At 34.0% G+C, this 24306-nt stretch overlaps 1 protein-coding gene across 1 annotated transcript in view; it reads right to left on the bottom strand.

Moving 5' to 3' along the window:
• Window positions 1–24306, bottom strand: part of hspg2 (heparan sulfate proteoglycan 2) — a 187612-nt gene that overhangs the window by 68919 nt on the left and 94387 nt on the right. The window contains 25 exon segments of the mRNA XM_056448664.1: window positions 123–353; window positions 449–538; window positions 629–721; window positions 2092–2175; window positions 2890–2955; window positions 4859–5113; window positions 8054–8089; window positions 10176–10367; window positions 10447–10587; window positions 10661–10725; window positions 10829–10896; window positions 15816–15896; window positions 15995–16119; window positions 16701–16811; window positions 18479–18590; window positions 18759–18877; window positions 20349–20528; window positions 20635–20808; window positions 21801–21941; window positions 23515–23576; window positions 23811–23853; window positions 23855–23876; window positions 23997–24021; window positions 24024–24051; window positions 24053–24083. Of these exon segments, the coding sequence (XP_056304639.1) occupies window positions 123–353; window positions 449–538; window positions 629–721; window positions 2092–2175; window positions 2890–2955; window positions 4859–5113; window positions 8054–8089; window positions 10176–10367; window positions 10447–10587; window positions 10661–10725; window positions 10829–10896; window positions 15816–15896; window positions 15995–16119; window positions 16701–16811; window positions 18479–18590; window positions 18759–18877; window positions 20349–20528; window positions 20635–20808; window positions 21801–21941; window positions 23515–23576; window positions 23811–23853; window positions 23855–23876; window positions 23997–24021; window positions 24024–24051; window positions 24053–24083 (2575 nt within the window).

The raw sequence follows: 24306 nt of genomic DNA, 5'->3' as shown, positions 1-24306 counted from the left end.
AGTTTGTGTTTGCATGCTCACTACCCATCATGGGTTGCATTTAGCAAGTTGAACAGTGTTTTTATTTTGCTAATTACTGAAGCTCAAATATTGACCCAATCCTGCATACCCCTAGTTCCTACCTGGCAGGACAGGCCTCTGTACCCAGGAGGACACTGGCACTGCTCCACCTCCAATGCCTGAGCCAGGCTGGTATACTCAGGCACAGCCACATCCATGCGGACCCCCGAAATACTGGACGAGCGCATCTCTGTGTGATACGAGGCTCGAATCAAGATATCATCAAGGTCCGCCAGCACCATCATCAGGTGTTCCCTGGTCGCTGGCATGCCATCAGGACGCAGCCAGTGCTCCTATAGTGTTAACATTATGTCAAATGTCACACCAAACCTCAAATTCTACTTCGGTAGCAATGACATTATGATGCACATTATGAATGAGTTCGCACCTCTCTGAAGACAATCTCAAAGTCATGTGACTCCCGTGCACCGTGACCTCTTCGCCATGTTTGCCGTGCCACCAGTGTGATGTCATTACCCTGTGGAAATATTATTTAACAGATTAGTCAAAAGAGGCTCATTCATGTCAAGACGCTGCAGGTTTTTATAGATAATACAGTGGTACTCACAATAATCTGAACATCAGCATCCTCTATTGGAGAACCACGAGGTCCAGGAACATAGGAGATGGTGTACTTCAGCTTTCCTCCATATGCTCCAACCTACATAAGCAAAAACAGACCATTTGAAAACTCATTATGCTTTTTTTGTTACAAAAAACAATGGTATAATGTACAGTAGCAAATATGGGATTTTTATGTGAATCCTTACTCAAAATGAGGCCCACAAGGAATCTGCGCGCGCAGAACCCGCATATTTTCAGGCCACTGAGTCTATTTATTTAGTTGTGTGTCAATGTGTGTAAATTTATATGTATTTACTTTCTACATTATTTCAGTAATATTACTGACAAATATGAAAATTTTCATATGATTTACTTACAATACAGTTTGTAAAGTAAACATTTCTGTCTTTTAGTAGTTATGTGGTAGACATTTATGAGAGACTTGCTTTTTTTACCAAATAAATGGATCCAATAGGATTTGCATTGTAAACATTAAATAAAAGTTAGAAATGTATCATGTTTTATTTAACACATTAAGTTTTTAGTTATGATACACCCAAAATCATTTGTATAAATCTGCAGATTTTTTACAATATTCTGCGCAAAAACAGCAAAATATGTCCATAGATTCTGTCTGGCTCTGCCCTAAATCTGCCTAAACCGATACAAATGATTTTGTATTTATTTTAGCATAAAATAAAATAAGTATAATGAATAAAACAAAAAAAGTTAACTAAATAAAATGTTTAATAATTTATCATAAAAATTTAATAAAGTGTTTTTTAATGATTAATTTGAATAATTTTGTTGGTTTTACTACAACTTCCATATAACTAAAAAAAATAAATTAAAAAACAAATGCCTTTTTTTACTTTAACTTATGTGACTGATCAAAAATTAAATTAAATTAAATGTCAAAAGTTTAGTTGATCAAAAATGATTAATGTTTTTTTACTATAACAATCTCATTTAGGAGTTTTACTTGGTTGACCAAAAATATAAATGCAATAAAAAGTAATTTTTTGATTTTTAACTATTTGTTTTCACTTTCATTTAGTGGCTTTCTCCATAAGAAAAGACTTTTGAAAATATAACTGTCATCTGATTTTAATAATTGACTTTGTTTGCCTTTTTTCCTAGGCTCAACTGTCATCTGAATTTAATAATTGCCTTTTTTGGTTGACTAAAGAAGAAATGTAAAAATTGAAACAATTTTCAGTCCTTATTTTCTTTTTAGTTATAGTTTTAATTAAAACTAAAAACTAAAAGGTAAGCAAATCACCATTAAATCAGTTTACCTCTACCTTCAATATTCAAAGCAGCACATTTTCCCTGTCAGCAGCACATTAATAACTGCTCTAGACATGACGTGATTAGATAAACCAGGTACTTTAGGTTGGTTTAGATTAAGTGATGTTCTGACTTGTCAGGTATTGTTTCAGTAGTTCAGCCCATCCGTGTGTTTACCTTCTCCCCTTTGAAGCTCTCCGGCAGCTGCCAGAAGAGTACGTCTTCTGGGTGTAAACTGAAACCATTGTAGACCAAAACATACTGGAGCAAGAAGAAGGAAGTACAGAAAAGCATGGATAAAGAAAAGACATAGAAAAGCAACAGATAAGCAAAGCAGAGAGGAAAGAATCTATTTCTGCTGTCACTGGTTAACAACAACAACTTCTTACACTCTACGGTAATATTGAGAGGAAATTTTGATTTACTGTTGTTTTACACAAAAATATGCATTTTATACTTTATATCTTAAAGATATACTTATGATAAAAAAATGTAGACAAGATGTTGAAAAAATTATATCACTATAAAAAATTTCAATCAACAATCAATCAATTCTTGTAAATAAAAACATTAATTGTAATCAATCTATCAATCAATCAATCAATCAATCAATCAACTAACTAACCAACCAACCATTCAATCAACCAACCAATTAAATCGTGAACCAACCAACCAATCATTCGACCAACCAACTAAACATTCATCAAACCAACCAAATCATCATTCAACCAATCAACAAACCAATCAATCAACCAACCAACCAACCAGCCAGCCAGCCAACCAACCAACCAACCAAATCAACCAAGCAACCAAACAACCGTTCAACCAACCAAAGCTTCAACCAACCAATCATTCAACCAACTAACCAACCAATCATTAAACTTCATATGTTCCTAGGCCCAAGCATTTGGGCAGCAAAATATACTGAACATATTCAACTTATATTTCCTATGTTTACTTGTGACAAGTGGCTACCTTGTTCGATGGGACAGGTCTTGGACCTCTAACGACACCAATGATGTTTTTTTCCTGTTCCACCTGCTGATAAGATCAACACCCACACCATGAATCAAACAGCAAAACAAAGCAACAAAAAAGATCGAAATTAGTACTAGCTAACACCTGAAAGGAAAGAGACAAAGGTTTAACAAAAGCTAAAAAAAAAAGACTTACTTTTGTGAAGCATATTAATTTATCTCAACAATGAAAGTCGATGGACATATCCAATATTAATATGTATGGAAAAAATAATGTGAAATTTATTACATGCATATGCATGTTTTGAATGACATCAAGGTGACAATTATTTGTTGGATGAACAAACATTTAAAAACAGGGATCTTTATCCTTTTGACCATAAATAGCTTTTTTCAGGTTAGTCTCTATGCCAGCCCTGTCCCCTGATGCTATATTAATACATAACTATTTTTAAAAGTTCTGATAAAATGAACACTTTATGAGTAAATTATCAGCAAATTTTCAGTCTTGGAAAAAATGTAATTCATTTAACTTGAGCAATAACCTTGACTTGAAATAGAACAAGCTCTATTTATTTGATCAAAATACTAACAATCACCATTATCAGCAAATTTCCATGGCATTCAGTGGCTCTTACGCACCGCAATCAAGCAAATAGTTTGCTGGGACTATGCTAACTCAATAGTTTACATTTATAAGCTAACAACTTAATAAAGCAATTGCCTCAAAACAAGCAGTATGCAAGACTGAGGGACTTTACTTAAAGGTGCCCTATAAAGAAAATCTGGGTATACCTAGGCATAGTCCAATAATAAGAGATCAGTATATGAAAACAGGCATACCATGAGCCTCCACTTTTTCCTAGTTTTCATGTAAATTCCACGAGTGTAAAACCTCGGTGGACGAGAGGTCAATCAGAACACAAAGCAGACTGTTGCGTGACTCACAGGGCATACCATCAGCATTTGCATGTACTTTAGGTCATTCATCCGGACCTGAAAAGCAGCCATGTCATCAGGAGAACACTTCCAGTTCAATTTCCTGCCTTAGTTATTTTTAAGTTTATATTTAACTTACTGTGTATGTGGAAATTTATTTTGAAAAAGTTTTGTTAATTTATCGTGTTTATTGTGAAATTTGCTGGGTAAACTGCTTAAACTGCTATTTAAACAAACATTAAAACTGCTATTTCAACAAACATTTAGACTAGTGTCAAATCAGCTCAACTGTCATCTGTTGATGCAGAGGTTGATATGAATTCCTGGCTGTGTTTTCTTTGACATTACAGCTTAAAATGCAACAAATCTCAATCCATCTCTTTTGTTAAGTTGAATTGTAACTTAGCCTTTATCCACAACAGATCTCATGAGCAAAACAGGTTAACGTTACTCTGATGGGTTTATCATGGAGCTCATTCTCTCCATGTAGGTCAAAAAAACCTCCACTCATTAAGTTTAAAAGATGTAATTAGGCATCTACTAACTTAAGTATTATTATATTACCCATGTTCAGCATACATGCTGTGTGTGTGTATGTGTGCGAGTCGGTGAGAGCTGCACGTCAGAACAGAGCTCTGCAGGGGCGGACTGAAACAGCATTTTCGATCAACCAATCCAAATATGGTCAATTGTGGACCTTCTGACTCTAGGTGAATTTTATGAAGTAATAAATAAGCATATAAATTTGTTTCTGGAGATTTTCTGATCTTACCTAAGCCATACATGTATATCTATTATGTAGATATCAGAGAAAAATTTACCTTTTTAAAGTAATGCAGTATATGGCACCTTTACACAAAACCCCTCTCTCATTACTGCTCATGTGCCAGAGGTTGCAGAGCACTAATATAAGACAATGTGATCTCTCAAAAAAACCTCAACATTCTAAACACAAATGGCCAAATTTTAAATTAGTCACTATCCAATTATTTCTGCCATTAACACCCATCAGTGAGAGCATACAGTACCTGAGTGGAGTCAGGATGAGAGGAATGGGCCGGGTCGCTTGAATGCGACTCAGAGGCTTTTAAAGAGGAAGTTAAACCAGAATGGAAAGAAGGATCACGCACACTTGATAGAGACAGTGAACTCTGGGCCTCAAATGAAGAAGAATGGGAAGATTGAGAGGATGAAGAGAAAGGGAAGGAAGACTGGCCATTGGAGAAGTTAGTGATGATTTCCCAGATTTCATCATCAAGTTTGCGTGCTTCATCAGCAGGGTACTAGTGAGAATAAGACAAGTGCATGGAAGAGACTTAAAGGCTTTATTCAGACACACAGCAAGTATTAGAATTAGTCAATTCAGTTTGAATGCCAAAACAGATCAATATTTTTTAATTATAATATTAACAATTAATTTTGCAAATAAATACATTTTAGTTATAAATTAATTCATTTTAACTATAAATAAATAACATTTCTAAAATTATAAACAATCTCTATAGGTACATTAAATATTTTTTATAAGTATTTTTTTCATAAATAAATGTCTATTCTATCAATTACACATAATTATGTACCTACATACTGTGCATACATCATTTAATAAGAATATATTTTATAATTTTAAATAATGTCAAGAGATAAATGTTCAAAACATATTGAGATGGGATTTGTTATGAAATCAGATTTTTTTTTAATTCAAAATCTTGCTAGTTCAAAAGATAAAATTCATCAAGATTTGTTAATTTCTTTGAAAGTCTCTTTTCTTATCAAAGTTGCATTTATGTTATTTAAATGTATGATTATTATTACAAATTATGCTTTACAGTTAAAAATAACTGTCCTCGATATTAATATGTATTTAAAAAAAAAACATTTAAATGTAACATCCTGAATTTTCTGCAGCCATATCTTATCTTCGGTGTCACAGAATTCTTCAGAGAACATTCAAATAATTATTTGCTGCTCAAGAAACATTTATAATTATTTGTTGAAAACTGCTGGGTTCTTTAATAAAGAATAAAAACACATTACTTTGAAAATAAAATATTCAATCAAATCCTTTGAAATATTAAATCACTGTGAAGGCACTTATAATGTGTATTATTGCCAAATAAGAGTATCCAACTCTAATAAAATAATAATAATAATAATAATAATAATAATAATAATAATAATAATAATAATAATAATAATAATAATAATAATAATATTATTATTAATAATAATAATAATAATAATAATAATAAAAACTGTAATTAAGAGCAGTTCTAAATGAGAACATTCAGCCTGAACAAACGCAGCACACAGAGATTATCTCTTGCAGATGAAAATGTGTACACTCAGTCCTATAGATCAAGCTGGAAGGAAACAGCAGGATTGCATGCGGCATAAACAAAGCCAAAGACACAGCTGACAGGAAAGCATGGCACTGTACATGCAGCCCAACAGATGCTGAGGAAGGATACCAAGTATGCTCTCACCTCCAATGTTCATTTTGTTTGAGTAATATACAGTAAGTCATCAAAATCTTTTCTAACCTCAGTTTCATGCAGCTTTTTCTCTGAAGTTAGTTTGCATCATTTACAGTACATCTCATTCAGGTGTAGTGAATGCATCATGGAGACATTCATTTACTAAAAATCTCAAACATGTTTCTTTTGATGCTTGTTGATACTACAGAATATTCTGCTTATCTTTCAGTTTTACAGTGCTTAACTCTCCAGCAGTCAGTTTAATAGAAGTATTGGTGGACTTAATTAATTAATTAATTGATAGGATTATGTTCTCTTCTAAAACTAAATTGTTAACTCAGTTCTAGAGTCCACACATGCTGAAAAATACAAAATGTGGCATCAGAAAAATGCTAATTATTCCACTGTTTTGGTTAAACAAAAAGTAGCTGTCGTGGCTGAAATTTTCAGTGCATCCCAACAGTACACCATTGAACACTTTTGTTTTGAAATCCCTTCTTTTGGTTTTGAGCTGGCCTCACATTGGGTATGTAAAATCTTCAGATACTTAAAAGAATAATTCAATAAATAATACATCTTAAAATAAAATGCACAGTATGCACCACCTGACAAAAGTCTCGTCGTTGATCCCAGTTGTAGGAGCAACAAATATTAACTTGACTTCTAGTTGATCATTTTGAAAAGTGGCAAAAAGTCCAATGTTCTGATTAAACATCTGTTGAACTGCATCCAAATCATCATAAATACTGCAGAGAATCTATTGGAACCCGCATGGACCCAAGATCTCAGATATCAGTCACGTTTGGTGAAGGAAAAATCATGATATAGGGTTAATCTGCAGAGTGGATGGAAACATCAACAGCTTGAAGTATCAAGACATTTGTGCTGCCCATTACATTACAAGGCACAGGAGAGGGCAAATTCTTCAGCAGGATAACACTCCTTATACTTCAGCTTACACATCAAAGTTCCTGAAAGCAAAGAAGGTCAAGGTGCTCCAGGATTGGCCAGCTCAGTCACCAGATGTGAACATTATTAAACATGTCTGGGGTAAGATGGAGGAGGAGGCATTGAAGATGAATCTAAAGAATTTTGATGAACTCTGGGGGTCCTGCAAGAACCCTTTCTTTGCCATTCCAGATGACTTTATTAATAAGTTATTTGGGTCATTGCAGAGATGTATGGATGCAGTCCTCTAAGCTCATGGGAGTGATACACAATATTAACCCTTTATCCACTGCACCATGACTTTATATTCTATACTGTACATTATTTCTGTTAAGACTTTTGTCTAAGTCAGACCTTTCTGTCCTAATTAAATAATTAAAAATCAAGGCATGATCATATTTTATTTTGGTAAAATAAGTGTAATCTAGAGGCCTTTGCCTTCCATATAAGCCACTTTTGATACCAAACGATCAACTAGAAGTCAAGATATTATTTGTTGTTCCTAAAACTTGGATAGGTGACAAGACTTTTGCCAGGTAGTGTAGTGTTACTATATTTAATTAACTCCTTAGCATGACAAAAATGTAATCAAGATTGGCCTATAATGAAATCTCATGCATTTCAAAACAAAGCAAAATAAAATACGTAAATGTGTGAAATATTCAGAAGAATAACTTGTGCACTACAAATGATCCAAATCAAGCATCATACGATTTCTAAAAAATAAGACACACTGAATCAAAACATCAGACACATTCTCAACAAACACAAACACTCACTAAACCTGTGAGGATTTACCTTGTTTGCTCGTCTAGTCCGAGCAGAGGAAGTCTTCTAAAAAGTGCAAGTAAATTTAAAAACACTTAATTTAGCGCATCGTATCCAGAACAACTTAACAAATCGAAAGCTAAACAAATCTCTAGTCAAATTAAGCCTTTCCAAACCCAACTTGTTGATACAAGTAGCTTTTGTTTACACTCCAACATCTACAAAAGCTTCCCTGACTTAAGAACATTTTGAAAAAAAGGTGTTGGCAGTGTGCATTTGCAGAATCAAACAGGCTTGCAGAGTAATAAAAGAGATAGAAGATGCACTTCAGGCAAACAGGCTTGCACCGCAAAAATGCTTTTCTCACTTAGAGTCTGTTTCTAATCCAACCGTCTAAAAATACTTAAATCAAGAAGACTTTTCTAGACAAGTAACAATGTAGTTTTATTTTCAGAAATAATAAGTCAAAACCAAAGAGGTGACAATGAAAATTCTGTCATGGTTTGCACATCTTAGACTTGTTCCAAAGCAGTTAGATTTTTTGTTCTGCTTAACACAAAAGAAGATACTTTGAAAAATGTTGGAAATCTGTAACTATTTACTTCCATAGTCTGAAAAATAAATACTATGGAAGTCAATGATTCCAAGCTTTCTTCAGAATATATTCTTTTGTGTTTAAAAGAACAAAAACAAATCTCAAATTGGTTGGGAAAAAGTGATGGTGAGTAAATAATGGCAAAATTGTAGGGTGAACTATCCCTTTAAGGGAGTTTTTGTTTAAAACAAGCAAATTAATATGAATGCCTGATCAACTAGCTCAATGTGCTAAGCATTGTGTTACAAACAATGAGGTTGTAGGTTCGTAACCAGCATAGGGCAGCATTCATGAGTTACTTTGAATTAGGTGACACGGTGGCTCAGTGGTTAGCACTGTCACCTCACAGCAAGAAGGTTGCTGGTTCGAGTCCCGGCTGTGTCAGTTGGCATTTCTGTAAGGAGTCTGCATGTTCTCCCCATGTTCACATGGGTTTCCTCTGAGCACCCTCTGGGTGCTCCAAGTCCAAGGACATGCGCTATAGCTGAATTGAATAAGCTAAATTGGCCGTAGTGTGTGTGAGTGAATGAGGGTGTATAGTTGTTTCCCAGTACTGGGTTGCAGCTGGAAGGGCATCCACTGTGTAAAACATATGCTGGATTAGTTGGCTGTTCATTCCGCTGTGGCGACCCTTGATAAAAAAAAAAAACACTAGGGCTGTGCGGTTAATTGAAATCGTATTGAGATCACGATTTGGACACGATTATTCGCCTTAGAGCATGATTCTCCTGCAGTATGGTATTTGAACCAATCATAACGCAGCATGCCTAACGTGACTCGCGGTGTTGCATTCTTAAAAGTTACATTTAAAGTTTGTCTGGAAAAAGATGTTTTTATCTGGGTGCACCTGGAATATGCGCGATATGAACTATACACGATAAACAAAGAGGGCTATGATCGATCTATGCAAGACAAAACAAATCTGTTAACACATACACACAACTACTTCTGAAAATTGGTCAAGCAGACCATCGGAGCCTTACTTGAGTTTGACTGTGCGTATGCTCACACACACATACACATTTGTTTTGCCAAAGGTCTGTTCTAGACACAGTTTGTAACAGCTTTACTGGGTGATTTTAATTTTATGTCTGTTTTAGAAACATGTTACAGGTCTTTGATAACGACCTAATTGTTTTTCTTTTGAAATGTTTCTGATTCAAACTGTAAACACAGATTTAGCGTGTCTGTGACAAAACAGTCATTAAAATCAAAATCGCAATATTGTTTAAGAAAATTGTGATAGGTTTCTTTTGCCCATATCGTACAGCCCTAAAAGGCACCAAGCCAAAGGAAAATGAATGATTGAATAAAAATAAGATGCCAGTGGGTTAAGCGAAATAATCTTATATTAAACCAAAAACAAGATTATTTGACTGATTTGGACTTGTAATTTCTGAAGGAAAAAAAACCCACTATATGTTACCATCTAGAAAATGCTTCTAGATATTTGGATTTTTAGATATTTAGACTGGAAGCAATACAAAAAAACTAAGTAAAAAAATATGTTTTGCAATGTGTAAGAACAATAAAATGTATAAAGTTGTCAATCTCAACCTTGTCTCCTTGATAGGCCTTGGGTAACTGCCAATAGTGAGGCTCCTGTCCGAGATAGTTGAAGTTAGTGTAGGAGAGTTGTGTCCCCTCATTGGATACCTCCACAGAAAAGCCACTGTCAATGCGGTTTGTGCGCTGGCGGTTTACAAGAGCAAAACCTTGGTGGTTTCCAGGGGAAAACGTGGTGGAAACCTGAAGGAAAAGGGGCAGGAAATAAACACAAGCACAGAACGTCTGATGAAAAACACTGGAGTAGCTGATCAGGCCTTACCACGTCTCTGTAGTGGCGGGAGCTGGAGCACTGCTGAGTGACGCCCATGCAGAAGCAGGACAGACAGCCATCTTTGTTAGCGGGACTGAGGTGGAAGGTCCCTTGCTTGCAGGAGGAACATGTTGGGCCCTCAACGTTCATCTAAGTACAAAAAGGTTTGCTTTAAAATGGAGTTTCTATAATTCTGATGTACACAACATGATTTTTTTATTACCTTGCAACGACAGACTCCTGATCCACTACATCCTTCACTACCACTTTGATCACAGCGATAACAATCTATAAATGTTGTAAATATTGGTAATTTTACTTAAAAGCTATTATTTGATAGATTTAGATTTTAAGAATAATTGTTACACATTAAAATGTATGCCAGTCTTACCACCATTGTTGCTCCCTGGAGTGCATCTTTGTCCAAGTTGGGGATTGCCAATATATCCAGAAGCGCATCTGAGGAAAATCAAGACAACACCTTGGAAAAAAAGTTTCAGAACATCATGCAGCAAAAATAATAAAACCACAGAGGGAATTACCAAAGACATGAGAGGACCTGCCATGAACATTAAGAGCGATTTATGACTGTTATGACCTGTGAGTCACAGCTCTTTGAAAATATGATTAATGCAAAGCTTCTTCAATTGCTGTCTGAACATTTTACAGACATGCTAATTAAGCCCACCTAAAGGTACTTGTGTATAGAAGAAACTAATATGGTTGAAGCTGGAAAAGTAGTTCCCAACCAGGACTTTGACTTGTGTTTGTGCAAATTGTTAGCATTAATGCTAATGCTCATCACAGTAGTTGACTATACACTTATCTTGTTCAGTTTAAAGAAGTAGTTAAACTAAAACTGAAAATTCTGTCATTGACTCACTCTTGACTTGTTACAAACCAGTTTGAAGTAATATATATATATATATATATATATATATATATATATATATATATATATATATATATATATATATATATATATATATATATATATATATATCGGAAAAGTTGGAAATCTTTAACTATTAACTTCCATAGTAATTGTTTTTCCACCTATGGAAGTCAAAGGTTGCAGGTGTGCAACATTTTACAAATATCTTCTTTTGTGTTCAGCAGAAAATAGAAACTCATAAAGGTATGGAACCACTTAAGGGTGAGTAAATGATGAGTAAACTTTCGTTTTTTTTGAGTGAACTCTTACTTTAAGTGTTACTTAAGTTTAATCAATACAGCAGTGTAAGCATACATGTCAAAAAGGCTTCAAAGCAATGGCTTAATGACCCAAATAAAACACCCAATACTGAAAAAATTTATTTGGAAAACCTACCAACCAACCAACCAACCAGTGCTTAAAACATGACATGAAATATCTGTTAACATGTACAAGCAGTTATTGATTGCCAGAATTACATTTTGCATTCCACAAGCTGCACCAAACCACTAACATTAGTAACATCTAATGGCCACCACATGAGAAACATTAGATAACGTATAACAGAGGATCCATAGCATAATACCCAACTATTTGAATTACAGTTAAGAATGTTACTTACTCTTTTGAGAAAAAAAACAAAACTTCACTAAACAGAGAAGAACTCAAATATATAAAGCGAAGGACAAGGACAGAAACGAAGCATCTAAGCGAGTGTAACCACCTTATCCCGAAGCTGAGGAACTGGACAAGAAGTCTTACCTGATAACTTGAGGTTCTGATGTTGTCCATGCAGGCTAAGACATTATATGCTTACACAACATAATACACTAATCCTTTCATGCTTTGTACTGCTGAAAATACATAACTGTTGCCATATTTGGGAAAGTTCAAATTTACAAGACTTTACAAGTATGCAACTTGGGAAAATATAAAGTAATACATATAAAACTGTACAAAAATAAATAGTATTTCTTTCTCATGATTAAGTACACAAAATAGCATAATCAGTACATCCAACATATCACATAATAAAGGAATACTTAATGTCTGAAAGCATTTGTAGTTTGATTGGCCTGACATAACAGAACTGGCGGCGCTATTCATTTAATTAACCAATAGAAAATGATGGGAAAACATCATAAAAATACAATACAAAAAAGGTAATGCATCTAATGTCATGTTTGATTTACAAGAGTTATGAATGATGACATGTAATATAATTTCTGCATCTCGAAAAACTCTGCAAAGATTCTGTTATAAAGTATCAATCTGAAAATTGGAACAATATAAAATCTAGTAATCAGGAATGATCTTGATGGGAATTGCCAGTCTGCCAAGAACAATATGAAGGTTCCCGTCTTGATTGAGCCTGCGTATTTCGGATTTTCGGCCCCTGTTGTTTTTCATGAAAATGTCTAAAATATTGATAGACTTAGACTTCTTCCTCTGAGTGGATCTTCTTGAAGTAGTCATTTTTACTTTGGATTTAGGGGAGTTCATCTTCCCAGAAGATTGACCAGAAGCAGTTGTGTAGGTAATTTCCTTTGGTTGATTAAATCTCAAGTCTGATGCATCTCTAATTTTATTAGAAGAAACATCTAACTGACTTTGTTTGGAGGATTTCGGCTTGGAAAGTCTTCTTGTTTGGACATCGTGATAAGTTTTGCTTATGTTTGTAGGCTTTACTAACAAACCATTTCGTTGTGTTTTTCTAGATTTGGATGGTTGATTTTGAGGAATATTAACCTCTTTTTGTTGTTTCCTTGATGACTTGGAAGATTTGACTGAGTCTTTATACTGAGGGATTTTTGTGTGAGATGGAGGAGAAATCTGAAATTTAGTGGCAGATTCTTTTTCTTCTTGTATTCTTGAAGGAGAAGGGGATAAAGGGTCATGTTTTATCAACACTGTTGACTTTGTGGATTTACTACCTACTTTTGGACCACTTTTGTGTTGTTTTTCAGAAGACCCATTTTGTCTGTTAGTCCTTGCCTGTGAGATAAGAGGAACTTTAGTCTGTGACTGGGATTGATGATCACGTTCTCTTGTCAATCCTCTTTTGTTAGACTCTGTAGTTTTACCATTTACTTTTGGGCCAATATTTGGATGTTTTTGAGTTGTTACATTTTGTCCATTATTCCTTGCCTGTAAGATAAGAGGAACTTTAGTCGGTGACTGGGATTGCTGATCATGTTGTCTTGTCAACCCTGTTCTGTTAGACCCTGTAGTTTTATCATTTACTTTTGGACCTCTTTTTTTATGTTGAGTAGTTAAATTTTGTCCATTACTTCCTGCTGAGATAAGAGAAACTTTAGTCAGTGACTGGGATTGAAGATCATGTCCTCTTGGCAACACAGTTCTGTGTGACTTTACAGTTTTAACATTTACTTTTGGACCACTTTTTTGATGTTTTTGAGTAGTTACATTTTGTCTATTACTCCTTGCCTGTAAGATAAGAGGAACTTTAGTCGGTGACTGGGATTGCTGATCACGTTCTCTTGTCAGCCCTGTTCTGTTAGACTCTGTAGTTTTATCATTTACTTTTGGACCACTTTTTTGATGTTTTTGAGTAGTTACATTTTGTCTATTACTCTTTGCCTGTGAGATTAGAGGAATTTTAGTCAGCGACTGGGATTGTTGATCACGTTTTCTTGTCAACCGTGTTCTGTGAGACTTTGTAGTTGTACCATTTACTTTTGGACCACCTATATGTAGTTTCTGAGAAGTTACATTCTGACCATTTTTCTTTGCCTGTGAGATAAGAGGACCATCAGTCAAGGCTTTTTTTTGTTGTTGATTTGATTGCGTGTTATTGGAGGTATACAAGTATGAAAGCCTCTGATTCCAAGGAACTGTTGCTCTCCAAGAAGACTTGGTATGGACTTTATTGTCTGCCCTTGGCATAAAATGAGTGTTGTTGTCCTTTCTAGTTGAAACCAATTGGATTGTTTTCAACTTTGTTTGAATCCTAGTCAAACTTTCATTGATCTGGGAAAGTCTATTTTGCGCAGTTTGGGTAGTGGTAGAGATGGTACGAGGAGTTGGCAGGAGTTTGGGAATGATGGTTTTCATGTGAAATCTGCTAGTAGACATAGTCATACGAGTTGTAGTCAAGGCAGGAATTTGGGTGGTAGTACCTGCACTGGTTTTCTTACGATCCTGTAGGATATGTGTCGTATGGCGAGTACGTTTCACTTTGTCAAGCTCTTGCGCTAAGACAGTGAAGCCATCAATTAGTATCTCAAATCTTTGTTCTAGTTGACTTAGTCTCGTTTCAATGCCTGTGAATTTCTTGGCCAGCTCATTGATTTGGTCTTTCCTGTCAGTTGGAGAGAAAACACTGGTTAGAGTCTCCAGCTGAGAGCTGAAGTAATTGTTCTGCTTCCTCATGTTCTCGAGGCTGTCCTTAATGTCCAGCGTGTTGCTCTCAAGCATACTTAGTCTCTGGTTGAAGCGGTTCATGTGCATCCTCAACATCAGCTGAAAACTCTGCTGATGCAATTCAGGACTTGGCGTGTTACCATAACTCCTACTATTACTTAAACTTTGTGAAGTTGTTGACAGCAAAACTCTTGCAGTTCTTTCAAATCCTCCAAATCTATCATCTTTTCTACCATCAACATCATGGCCAGTTGTATCCAGGACTTGCTTCTTCCCAGGGCTGAGGTAGAAAGCATCATCACATGTAGTGGGGATGAAACCTTTCGAACCTTCAAGGTAGAAGTCTCCGCAGTTGGAAATGCTGAGAGCCATGATGAAACAAGGTACAATGGTACCATATTTTTAAAATTTAAGCCATTTGTATTTATTTTTAACCCAAACACCCAAAAGCTTGTGCACTTTGAGCAAGTGACAAGGATCCACAATTATCAACTTGTTTATGCCAAAGCATAAACAACCCTAGAGACCCACAAACGTCTAGTAAAAGTTTGAAAAGTTGTTCAAAATGTAGCAAGGGCTTTACAAAGAAGCACTGAAGCAAACAAAAAGGATGCAACTCTTATTAACAGTGACATTATGCAACAGATTATTTCAACACCTTCAAAGAGATCTTAGCCTTGCTAACAGTGGGAAGAAAATCTTTACTTTCACAGTAAAGAATTGAAACCTTTATGCTAATTTGCATGAAAACGGTACAGATTTCAGACATACCGTACATGAATATTTCAAGCGCCACAGCTTCCACTTACAAACTCCTCCAAAAGGCACTTGACAGACACTGACACTTTGATATGGGTGGCACTGATTCAAGACTCGCTTCTCCCATACCACCAGAAAAACGCCATTCAATCACAAATGGCTGAAGAGATACTGTAAAGCAACATGCTTTCTGGCAGGAAATAAAGAGATCCTGATCACCTCCATCACCAGTTTGAAGAGCCCAGCATTGTAAGCAAACTTAATGAGAGATTTACCCTCTAAATAGACAATAGAAACATACCTTTCACAGCGCCTTCCAGTATAACCAGCAGGACATTCACATACTGGCTGTCCATCTGAGCCCAAGTAACAAGATGAAGGCCTTTGACACACAAAGAGTATTAGATTAGGTTAATTATGTTTTATGTCCAAAAGGTAAACCCTTTACCATACTTTTGATCAAAAATAAGGTAAACTCACTGGTTACTGGTTTGTCCCAGACATGGACAGGGTCGACAAGCCTGTGGGTCACCAGTCTTTGGATTTCCATAGTATCCAGAGAGACAATTTTCACAACGGCGTCCGATTGTGTTGTGCAGGCAATTCTAAAACAAAGAAAAAGATGATGAAGTACTCCAGAATAGACATGGGTCAACTTGACATTAGACTAGATGAGATTTTTTAGAGATTCTTGACTAGTTCACTAAATAAAAAAAACAGATTACTTGATTAATAAAGGTAGATTTTATAATATTTTTTATCGGGGGGGGGGGGGGGGGGGATTATGGCATCAATTAACTATTTCATGTCAACTTCTTATCCAATAAGAGATTAATAGATTAAGGTTGACTTGTATTAATTTTCTTTTATCATTTTATACATCGTAGACGACTAGTCAATCAGTCATGCAACATTGGACTTATTATAATAAATGACTTTCACAATGTTCAGCAAGTCAATCAATTATTATTAAATTGCTGATTGGTTTATATAGATGATATTGAGTAAAAGGTTTTGAACAATAACAAAAAAAAATTTGTTTAATGAGTCCAACTGGGGTCAGATGAACCCAAGTTAAACCTAGTACACGTTCCTAGTGTTCGGTAACTGATTAGTCAACAAGCAACTGACTCCAAACAAGTCATTTTAGAACAGCATAATTTCTGCAATGGAAATATAAACTCACCAAGCAATCTCCAGTCTCTGAGTCACAACCGCTAGCATGCCCGTGGCATTCGCACTTCTCACAGGTGCCAAGATAAAGTCCAGGTGTACGGGTGTAGCCCACATCACAGTCCTGCAAACAATGGCTGAGTCAGAGGTGACGGAGTTCACAATGTAGGTGTCTGTGCTGAAGCTACGAACTCTGCATCCTATGCTTTTCATTGGCATGGAATTTTACAGCTAAAATGTTCCATGAGTTGTTAAGAACTTCCATTTAGAGATCAGGGAAAGGTTGTAATTACCTTAACAGGTAATAGTTTTGAAGTTCTGCTAGGGGTGAAAATTTTCCATGAACTTACACTGCATAAAATGCTTTTCTTACTTACAGTTTGTCTCGTTTATATTTGAAATAAAAAATTTAAATCAACAAGCATTTTTTACACGGGCAAAAATATGGTCTTGTTTTCAAAAATAATAAGACAAATTAAGTGAGTTTTTTCTTAAACAAGCACAATAATCAGTAAATGTGGTAAGCAAAATAATCTTGTTGTTACTTTGAAATAACATTATTTTGCTTACCTCATTGGCAGATTTTTTTTTTTTTTTAAGGAAAAACTCTTAATTTTGACATATTTGTGAAAACAAGAAAAAAATCTTCTCTAAAAATGCTTCTTGATTTGTGAATTATTAGATATTTGGACTAGAAACAAGACAAAACTGAGTAGGAAAATGTTGAATGTTGCTATTTAAATTTGATAATATCAAAATTTTTTCCTACGACCCATGAATTACACTTCACATGAATTATGAGAGTAACTTCTTTTAAATTGTAAACCATAGTTTAATTGCTTTAAAAAAGGGCACAATTAGGTGCCATTATTCTTCTCACAATTCATCCATCGAATATTATATGAAAACTTGTTCGAATTAACATATTACCCTTAGCAGACAATGAGTAACCTATAAAAACTAAAACAATTTTTTTCTCAGCAATACTGATGACGTACTGTATTAAATATTACTGCTGTCATTTTGCTCCAATCCAGCACAAACCTTTTGATTAGTAATAAGATGTTTGAAGTTGTGAATAATGAAATGTCAAACGGCAGTATGAAACAAAAGTTTTGTCAGCTGATGGAATACAGACAGTACCATTTCTCAAATTAGACTGCTCTGTATTTTGCACCATGTTACTTTTGACCTACCTCTGGTTGTGGTTTATTCATTGGAATTGCTGACACTTAAAATCAGTGTCATTAGTCATTTTGTTATGTTTGTGCTTGTTAAAAAATTATTTTTAAATGGAAATGGCATTTTTTTTCTTTAAGAAAAAAGGGTTGATTTATATTTATGTATGTATAATCAATCAAATTTTGTTATAGACCATTTCAATGTGGACATGTCACTGGCCCATGAACATTTCCTGCTTGTTATAAAACTATTTCATAACTGTAACAAGAGGCAATTCAATCATAACTGAATAATTCAATCATAACTTTAAATGTTAAAACAGCTATCATAACATTATTTATCAATATGTGGCTTTTTGGATTCTCGAATCTATAGAAATTGAAAATGTAAAACAGGAAATATGTTGGAAACATTGTTTTTGTTTATATTCCTCAAAATGGTCTATAAACAACTTTTCCGGACCTCTGACTCTGGTAAAAATTTAGCCTTTGAGTTGAGATTTTGACAACCACTGATGTATATGCACTATTTGTGTATGGAAGCTCCTTGAATCAGAACTGCAACCCATAATGTGAAGAGTAGCAATCACAGTTGGAAAAAGGTGGATACCTGGCAGGAAGGTCCGGAGTATCCTTGAGGACAGGCACACTCCTCCACCTCCATAGCCCTCTCATTTCCTGTAGAATGAGGCACTGCGATGTCCATTTGGATATTTGAAAGGCTAGACAGTAGAGATTAAGATTAAACTCTAATACCAAGATCACATAATCAGTTCACTTAACTGATAGGAAACTAGTAGGATAATTAAACTGGAGGATATGTGTATAAGGGACATTAAAAGGTCATGTATAATAAATGAATGACAACAAAAGTAAAAGAGCAAAAGTACCTGCTCTCAGCCATATTGTCTGCATAAGTGGCTCTGATCATAAAGACGTTGATATCTGCCAGAGCCATCAGCAGGTGCTCTCTGGTACAGGGCTGACCATCTGCCCGTCTCCATGCAGACTGTGGGGATTGCAAGCAATGAGAGTTCAGATGATCAATCTACATCAAGTTCACCTTACTATAGAGCATTATATTTGAAATCTGTATTTATCTGATTGTTTAAAATTCATTTATATATAATAAATTTGAATCAAACGTATACATCTATATTTCATTAAAAGTATTATTATTTTTATAATTTATATTATTAGATATTTAAAATGTAGTTTTTTAATAAATATTTAAATTAGTCATATAAACATTTTATATAAAACTGTAGATGCTACATTTTAAAATAAAAGTTATCATTATCGTTGTTTATACAATTATAAATTGGCATAATATCAATTTATATTCGTTTCTTTTTAACAGAATTATTATTATTTTGTTGTTGTTACTACTGTCATATTCAATTAAAAAAATTCACATTTTAGTTTAAATAATAATAATAAATAGTAATAATAATAATAATAATAATAACAATATTAATAATAGTAATACTAACAACAATAATAATTATTATTATTATTGTTGTTGTTGTTGTTGTTGTTGTTGTTATTAATGTTATTATTATTATCATTCATTGTTATTATTATTATTATTATTATTATTATTATTATTATTATTATTATTATTATTATATCTGGTTATTTTAAATTCTATAACAATTTGAAATGAATCCATTTATTTTTAAATATAAACAGTTGCCATTATTATTGACTTATACAGTAATACAAATTGTGTTTTTAATATAAATAAAATGTAATAAGATAATTTATCTATTTACCTGACTATTTAGACTATTTATCTGACATTTTTAAACAAATAAAATAAACAAAAACCTAAAATATCATAAATATATTAATTCATAAATAAGGTGTGGCTATATACAGTTGAAGTCAGAATTATTAGTTTTGAGGTAAGGGACGCTTTCATTTGCCATTCACTAACAGTCGGACAGGCTCCTCCATTCATCAAATTCCGTCTTTTAAAATCGAAAGTGGAATATGTCTCCTTATTAAGCCGGCGTATCAGCGCGCTGCTACATTGAAAACATATAATTCGATTTGCGCCTTCTAATATTTTTTTTTTCGACAGTCTACAGAACAAACCATTGTTATACAATAACTTGCCTAATTACCCTAACTTGCCTAGTTAACCTAATTAACCTAGTTAAGTCTTTAAATGTCACTTTAAGCTGTATAGAAGTGTCCTAAAAAAATATCTAGTAAAATATTATTTACTGTTATCATGGCAAAGAGTGTTGGAAATGTGTTGGAAAAAATCTGCTCTCCATTAAAGAGAAATTGGGGAAAAAAATAAACAGGGGGGGCTAATAATTCTGACTTCAACTGTATATAATGTGCGTGAGGATAAGAACAACTTGAATACAGCGCTAAAACCTAAATTTCTTTGGTAATTTTCATTACAAGTCAAACTCTGTACCATACACTCTAAAAGGAAAAAGAAATCAGCATTATTAGCAGCACACCTCTCTAAAAGTCACAGTGATGGTAGCAGGAACTCTGGGTAGTGGTTTGATCTGGGAATAATGCTCCAGGAATATGCCGCTGCCTTGCAGAACCACATCAGGCTGTCCATCAATGACCATCGAGCGGGCATGAGGCTCATAGCGAACCCTATACTTCAGCTCTCCACCATATGCCGTGACCTTTAGAAGAAAAAATAATTTTAAAAAACCAGCACACCGACATGTGTACAATACTTGAGAAAGGTCAATGTAAACATGGCGCTATATCCCAAGGCATTGCTCTCACCTTGTCTCCTCTGAAATTCTGTGGCAGGACCCAGTAGAATATGTCATTATGGATATTGGCGAAGGATCTGTAAACCACCTCAGTGCTGCCTCTCTGCGTGATTCCCTCAGAGATGGTCTGAGTGTTGGCTGCATTGGATAAGGTGAAGAGCTGGCCGTTGACGCCACCTCGCACCTGCAGATTAAACAGGTAAAATAGCATTAATTTTGTCATAACTGCTTGTAGGTGAAAAAGGTGGACATGTTTTAAAATAGGAGGCCCCTTATTTATTTATGTTTTATTTATGTTTTATTTAATTGTGTAGTTGTTGTGTGCATGTTTGCATTTGTGCTTATATGGCTACTTGTGTATATGTAGATATATTATGTTTGTGGTCACACTTTACAATAAGGTTCATTAGTCAATGCATTTACTAACATAAACTACATATGAACAATACTTGTACATCATTTATTAATCATAATTCAACATTTATTAATGCATTACTAACATGCAAATGTATGCTTGTTAACATTAATGAACCATAAGTTACCATGAACTCAACCTGCTGTCTGTGTGGGTCCTAATGCCCCAGTATAGTGAAGGGGACTCTATACTGCTCAGTGAGCACCATCTTTCGGATGAGACATTAAACCTAGGCCTTGACTCTATGTGTTCATTAAAAAAACAGGATGTCCTTCAAAAAAGAGAAGGGGTTTAACCCCGGCATCCTGGCCAAATATGTCCACTGGCCTCTGTCCATCATGGTCTCCTAACCATCCACATATCATAATTGGCTTCATCAATCTGTCCCTCTGCACCAATCAGCTGGTGTGTGGTGTGCAGTCAGGCGCAATATTCTCTCCAAAAATGTGTAAAGTGCTTTGAGTGTCCAGAAAAGCACTATATAAATGTAAGGAATTATTATTAAATATGCATGTTGTTTTTGTTTTATCTTTCATAATCTGTAGACTACTGCATAACACTGTAAAAATGATCATAATTCAAAGGTTAAAAAATTATATAATAAACGTCAATTTGACTTTTTTATATTTATGCTGTAAATTTATGTTTTTGTTTATGTTGTATCTAAAATATAATCTAAAATATGTTAAATTGTATCTAAAATATGAAATAAGAAATTGTCATATCTGAAAGTGTAAGTGATTTGAATGTTTTGCTGTTACCTGATCTCTGCTCCAGGTTGAACTGGCACACTGTTTAGTCACTCCCATACAGAAACACTGCAAGCAGCCTTCAGGGTTATCAGCCGTCAGATGAAAAGCACCAGTCTTACACTCGTCACACAGTGCACCAGCTACATTGGACTGGAAAAAAGAAAATTAAGCGGTGTTTTAACGTTTTACAATACTTTTACAAGCTTATAAAAAAATAAATAAAAAAAAGGAATAATAAATCACAGGGTCTACTATAATAAAAATACTATTAAAAAGCATATGGTGTACAAATGATGTAATACTGGTTTTAATTAATTACTTTTATATATATATATATATATATATATATATATATATATATATATATATATATATATATATATATATATATATACACATTTTTTTTTTTTACTTAAGCAGGGCAATAGTATTTTACTTTAATGAGAAGAAATATATGAAACATTTTAAAACACCAAACAAGGTCTTTATAACAAAGTATTTTTGTTACTTGAAATAAATTAAAAAGAAATTGAAAGAAATTGGAATATAAATAAACTTTTCCTCCATTTTAATTCAGCAAGTTTCCTAGGATACAAAAAAATATTATATTTTATTATATTGTTGTTCAATTATATTATATTATATTATATTATATTATATTATATCATATTATATTATATTATATTATATTTATTATGGGCGATGCAGTGGCGCAGTAGGTAGTGCTGTCGCCTCACAGCAAGAAGGTCGAGCCTCGGCTGGGTTAGTTGGCATTTCTGTGTGGAGTTTGCATGTTCTCCCTGCATTTGCGTGGGTTTCCTACGGGTGCTCCGGTTTCCCCCACAGTCCAAAGACACGTGGTACAGGTGAATTGGGTAGGCTAAATTGTCCGTAGTGAATTAGTGTGTATGGATGTTTCCCAGAGATGGGTTGCAGCTAGGAGGGCATCCGCTGCGTGAAAACGTGCTGGATAAGTTCATTCCGCTGTGGCGACCCCAGATAAATAAAGGGGCCAAGCCGAAAGAAAATGAATGAATGATTATATCATATTATATTATATTATATTATATTATATTATATTATATTATATTATATTATATTATATTATATTATATTAATTATATTATATTATATTAAATTAAATTAAATTAAATTAAATTAAATTAAATTATATTAAATTAAATTAAATTAAATTAAATTAAATTAAATTAAATTATATTATATTATAGTTTTAGGGCATATTTAATTAAATATTTTGACTACAAAATAAATTGGTGACTACAATCTAAATCAAAAAATAAAACTAATATATATATATAAAAAAAAAAATAATAATAATAATAAATAAATAAAATAAAAAAAATAAAAATCACAAAATTGTTAAAACTGTAAAGTTGAAAACTGAAGGCTTAACTACTGAAATGAAACTACTCTAAGAAACTAAATAAAATAGAAAATATATATATATATATACATATATATATAAAGCATAATATAATTATTAACATGCAATTTCATATTCTAACAAAAAGAAAACAGTAATATTTGAGAACATTACTAATGTACTGTATTTTGATCAAATAAATGCAGCCTTGGGAATCATAAAATGTCTGTCAACAGCACAAATAAATAAATAAATAAATAAATAAATACAATCAACCCTATCCCCCAGAACAGCAGTGTATTAAAAAGAGAGAGATAAACAGTATATGAAATTGAATACCTTGCAATAGCATGGTTTGCTGATGGGATTGATAGTTCCTCTGTTATCACACTGGGAAATGGCTGAACGGAGCAAAGAACAGAATTTTGTTGAAAATCACAAATGGGAAACTTTAAACATCCCATTCACAAACAGCCGCGTGTAAGCATTAAAGCTTTACATGACCTTCAGGGTAAAGGAGGCAGACATTCCAAGAAAATATGTGTCTTACGGCAAACAAATAAATCTTGCCCACCAACATTAAGCCCACAAATAAATCATTACTTCCACAAATGCAACAAAATGTAAATGCTCACAGCCGGCAGCAGAAATACATTTGCCGTTGGGCTGCAGAGGGTTGGCCGACATATCCTGGAGCACATCTGTTGGGAAAATGAAAAAAAAAAGTCAAATCAGATGAAGACACTATTTTCAAATTCATGTACATGCACACGGCACCACAAACTGCAGTATTAAAAAAATATTTATGAGGAATAACTTACTTCTCACATCGCCGCCCTGTGTACCTTCTCTGCAGGCGTCACATGTGGCCTGACTTGTCATGATCCAGGAAGCAAGTGTCAGAAAACCTTTAAACACATTAACAATTTGAGTTCCATTCAATAATATGAACTAAAACTAATAATGTTTTTATTTTCATATACACACTCACTGGCAACATTATTGGTCACAACTGCACATTAATGCAAATCTCTAATCAGCCAATCACGTGACAGCAACTCACTGCATTTAAGCATTTAAACGTGGTCAGGACTCGCGTCTGAAGTTCAAACCAGTTTTGATTTAGTTTTG

Source organism: Danio aesculapii, chromosome 23 (genome assembly GCF_903798145.1).
Source record: "Danio aesculapii chromosome 23, fDanAes4.1, whole genome shotgun sequence".
NCBI lineage: Eukaryota > Metazoa > Chordata > Actinopteri > Cypriniformes > Danionidae > Danio > Danio aesculapii.
Note: the sequence above shows the minus strand (reverse complement) of the source record. Positions and strands in the feature narration are given on the sequence as shown.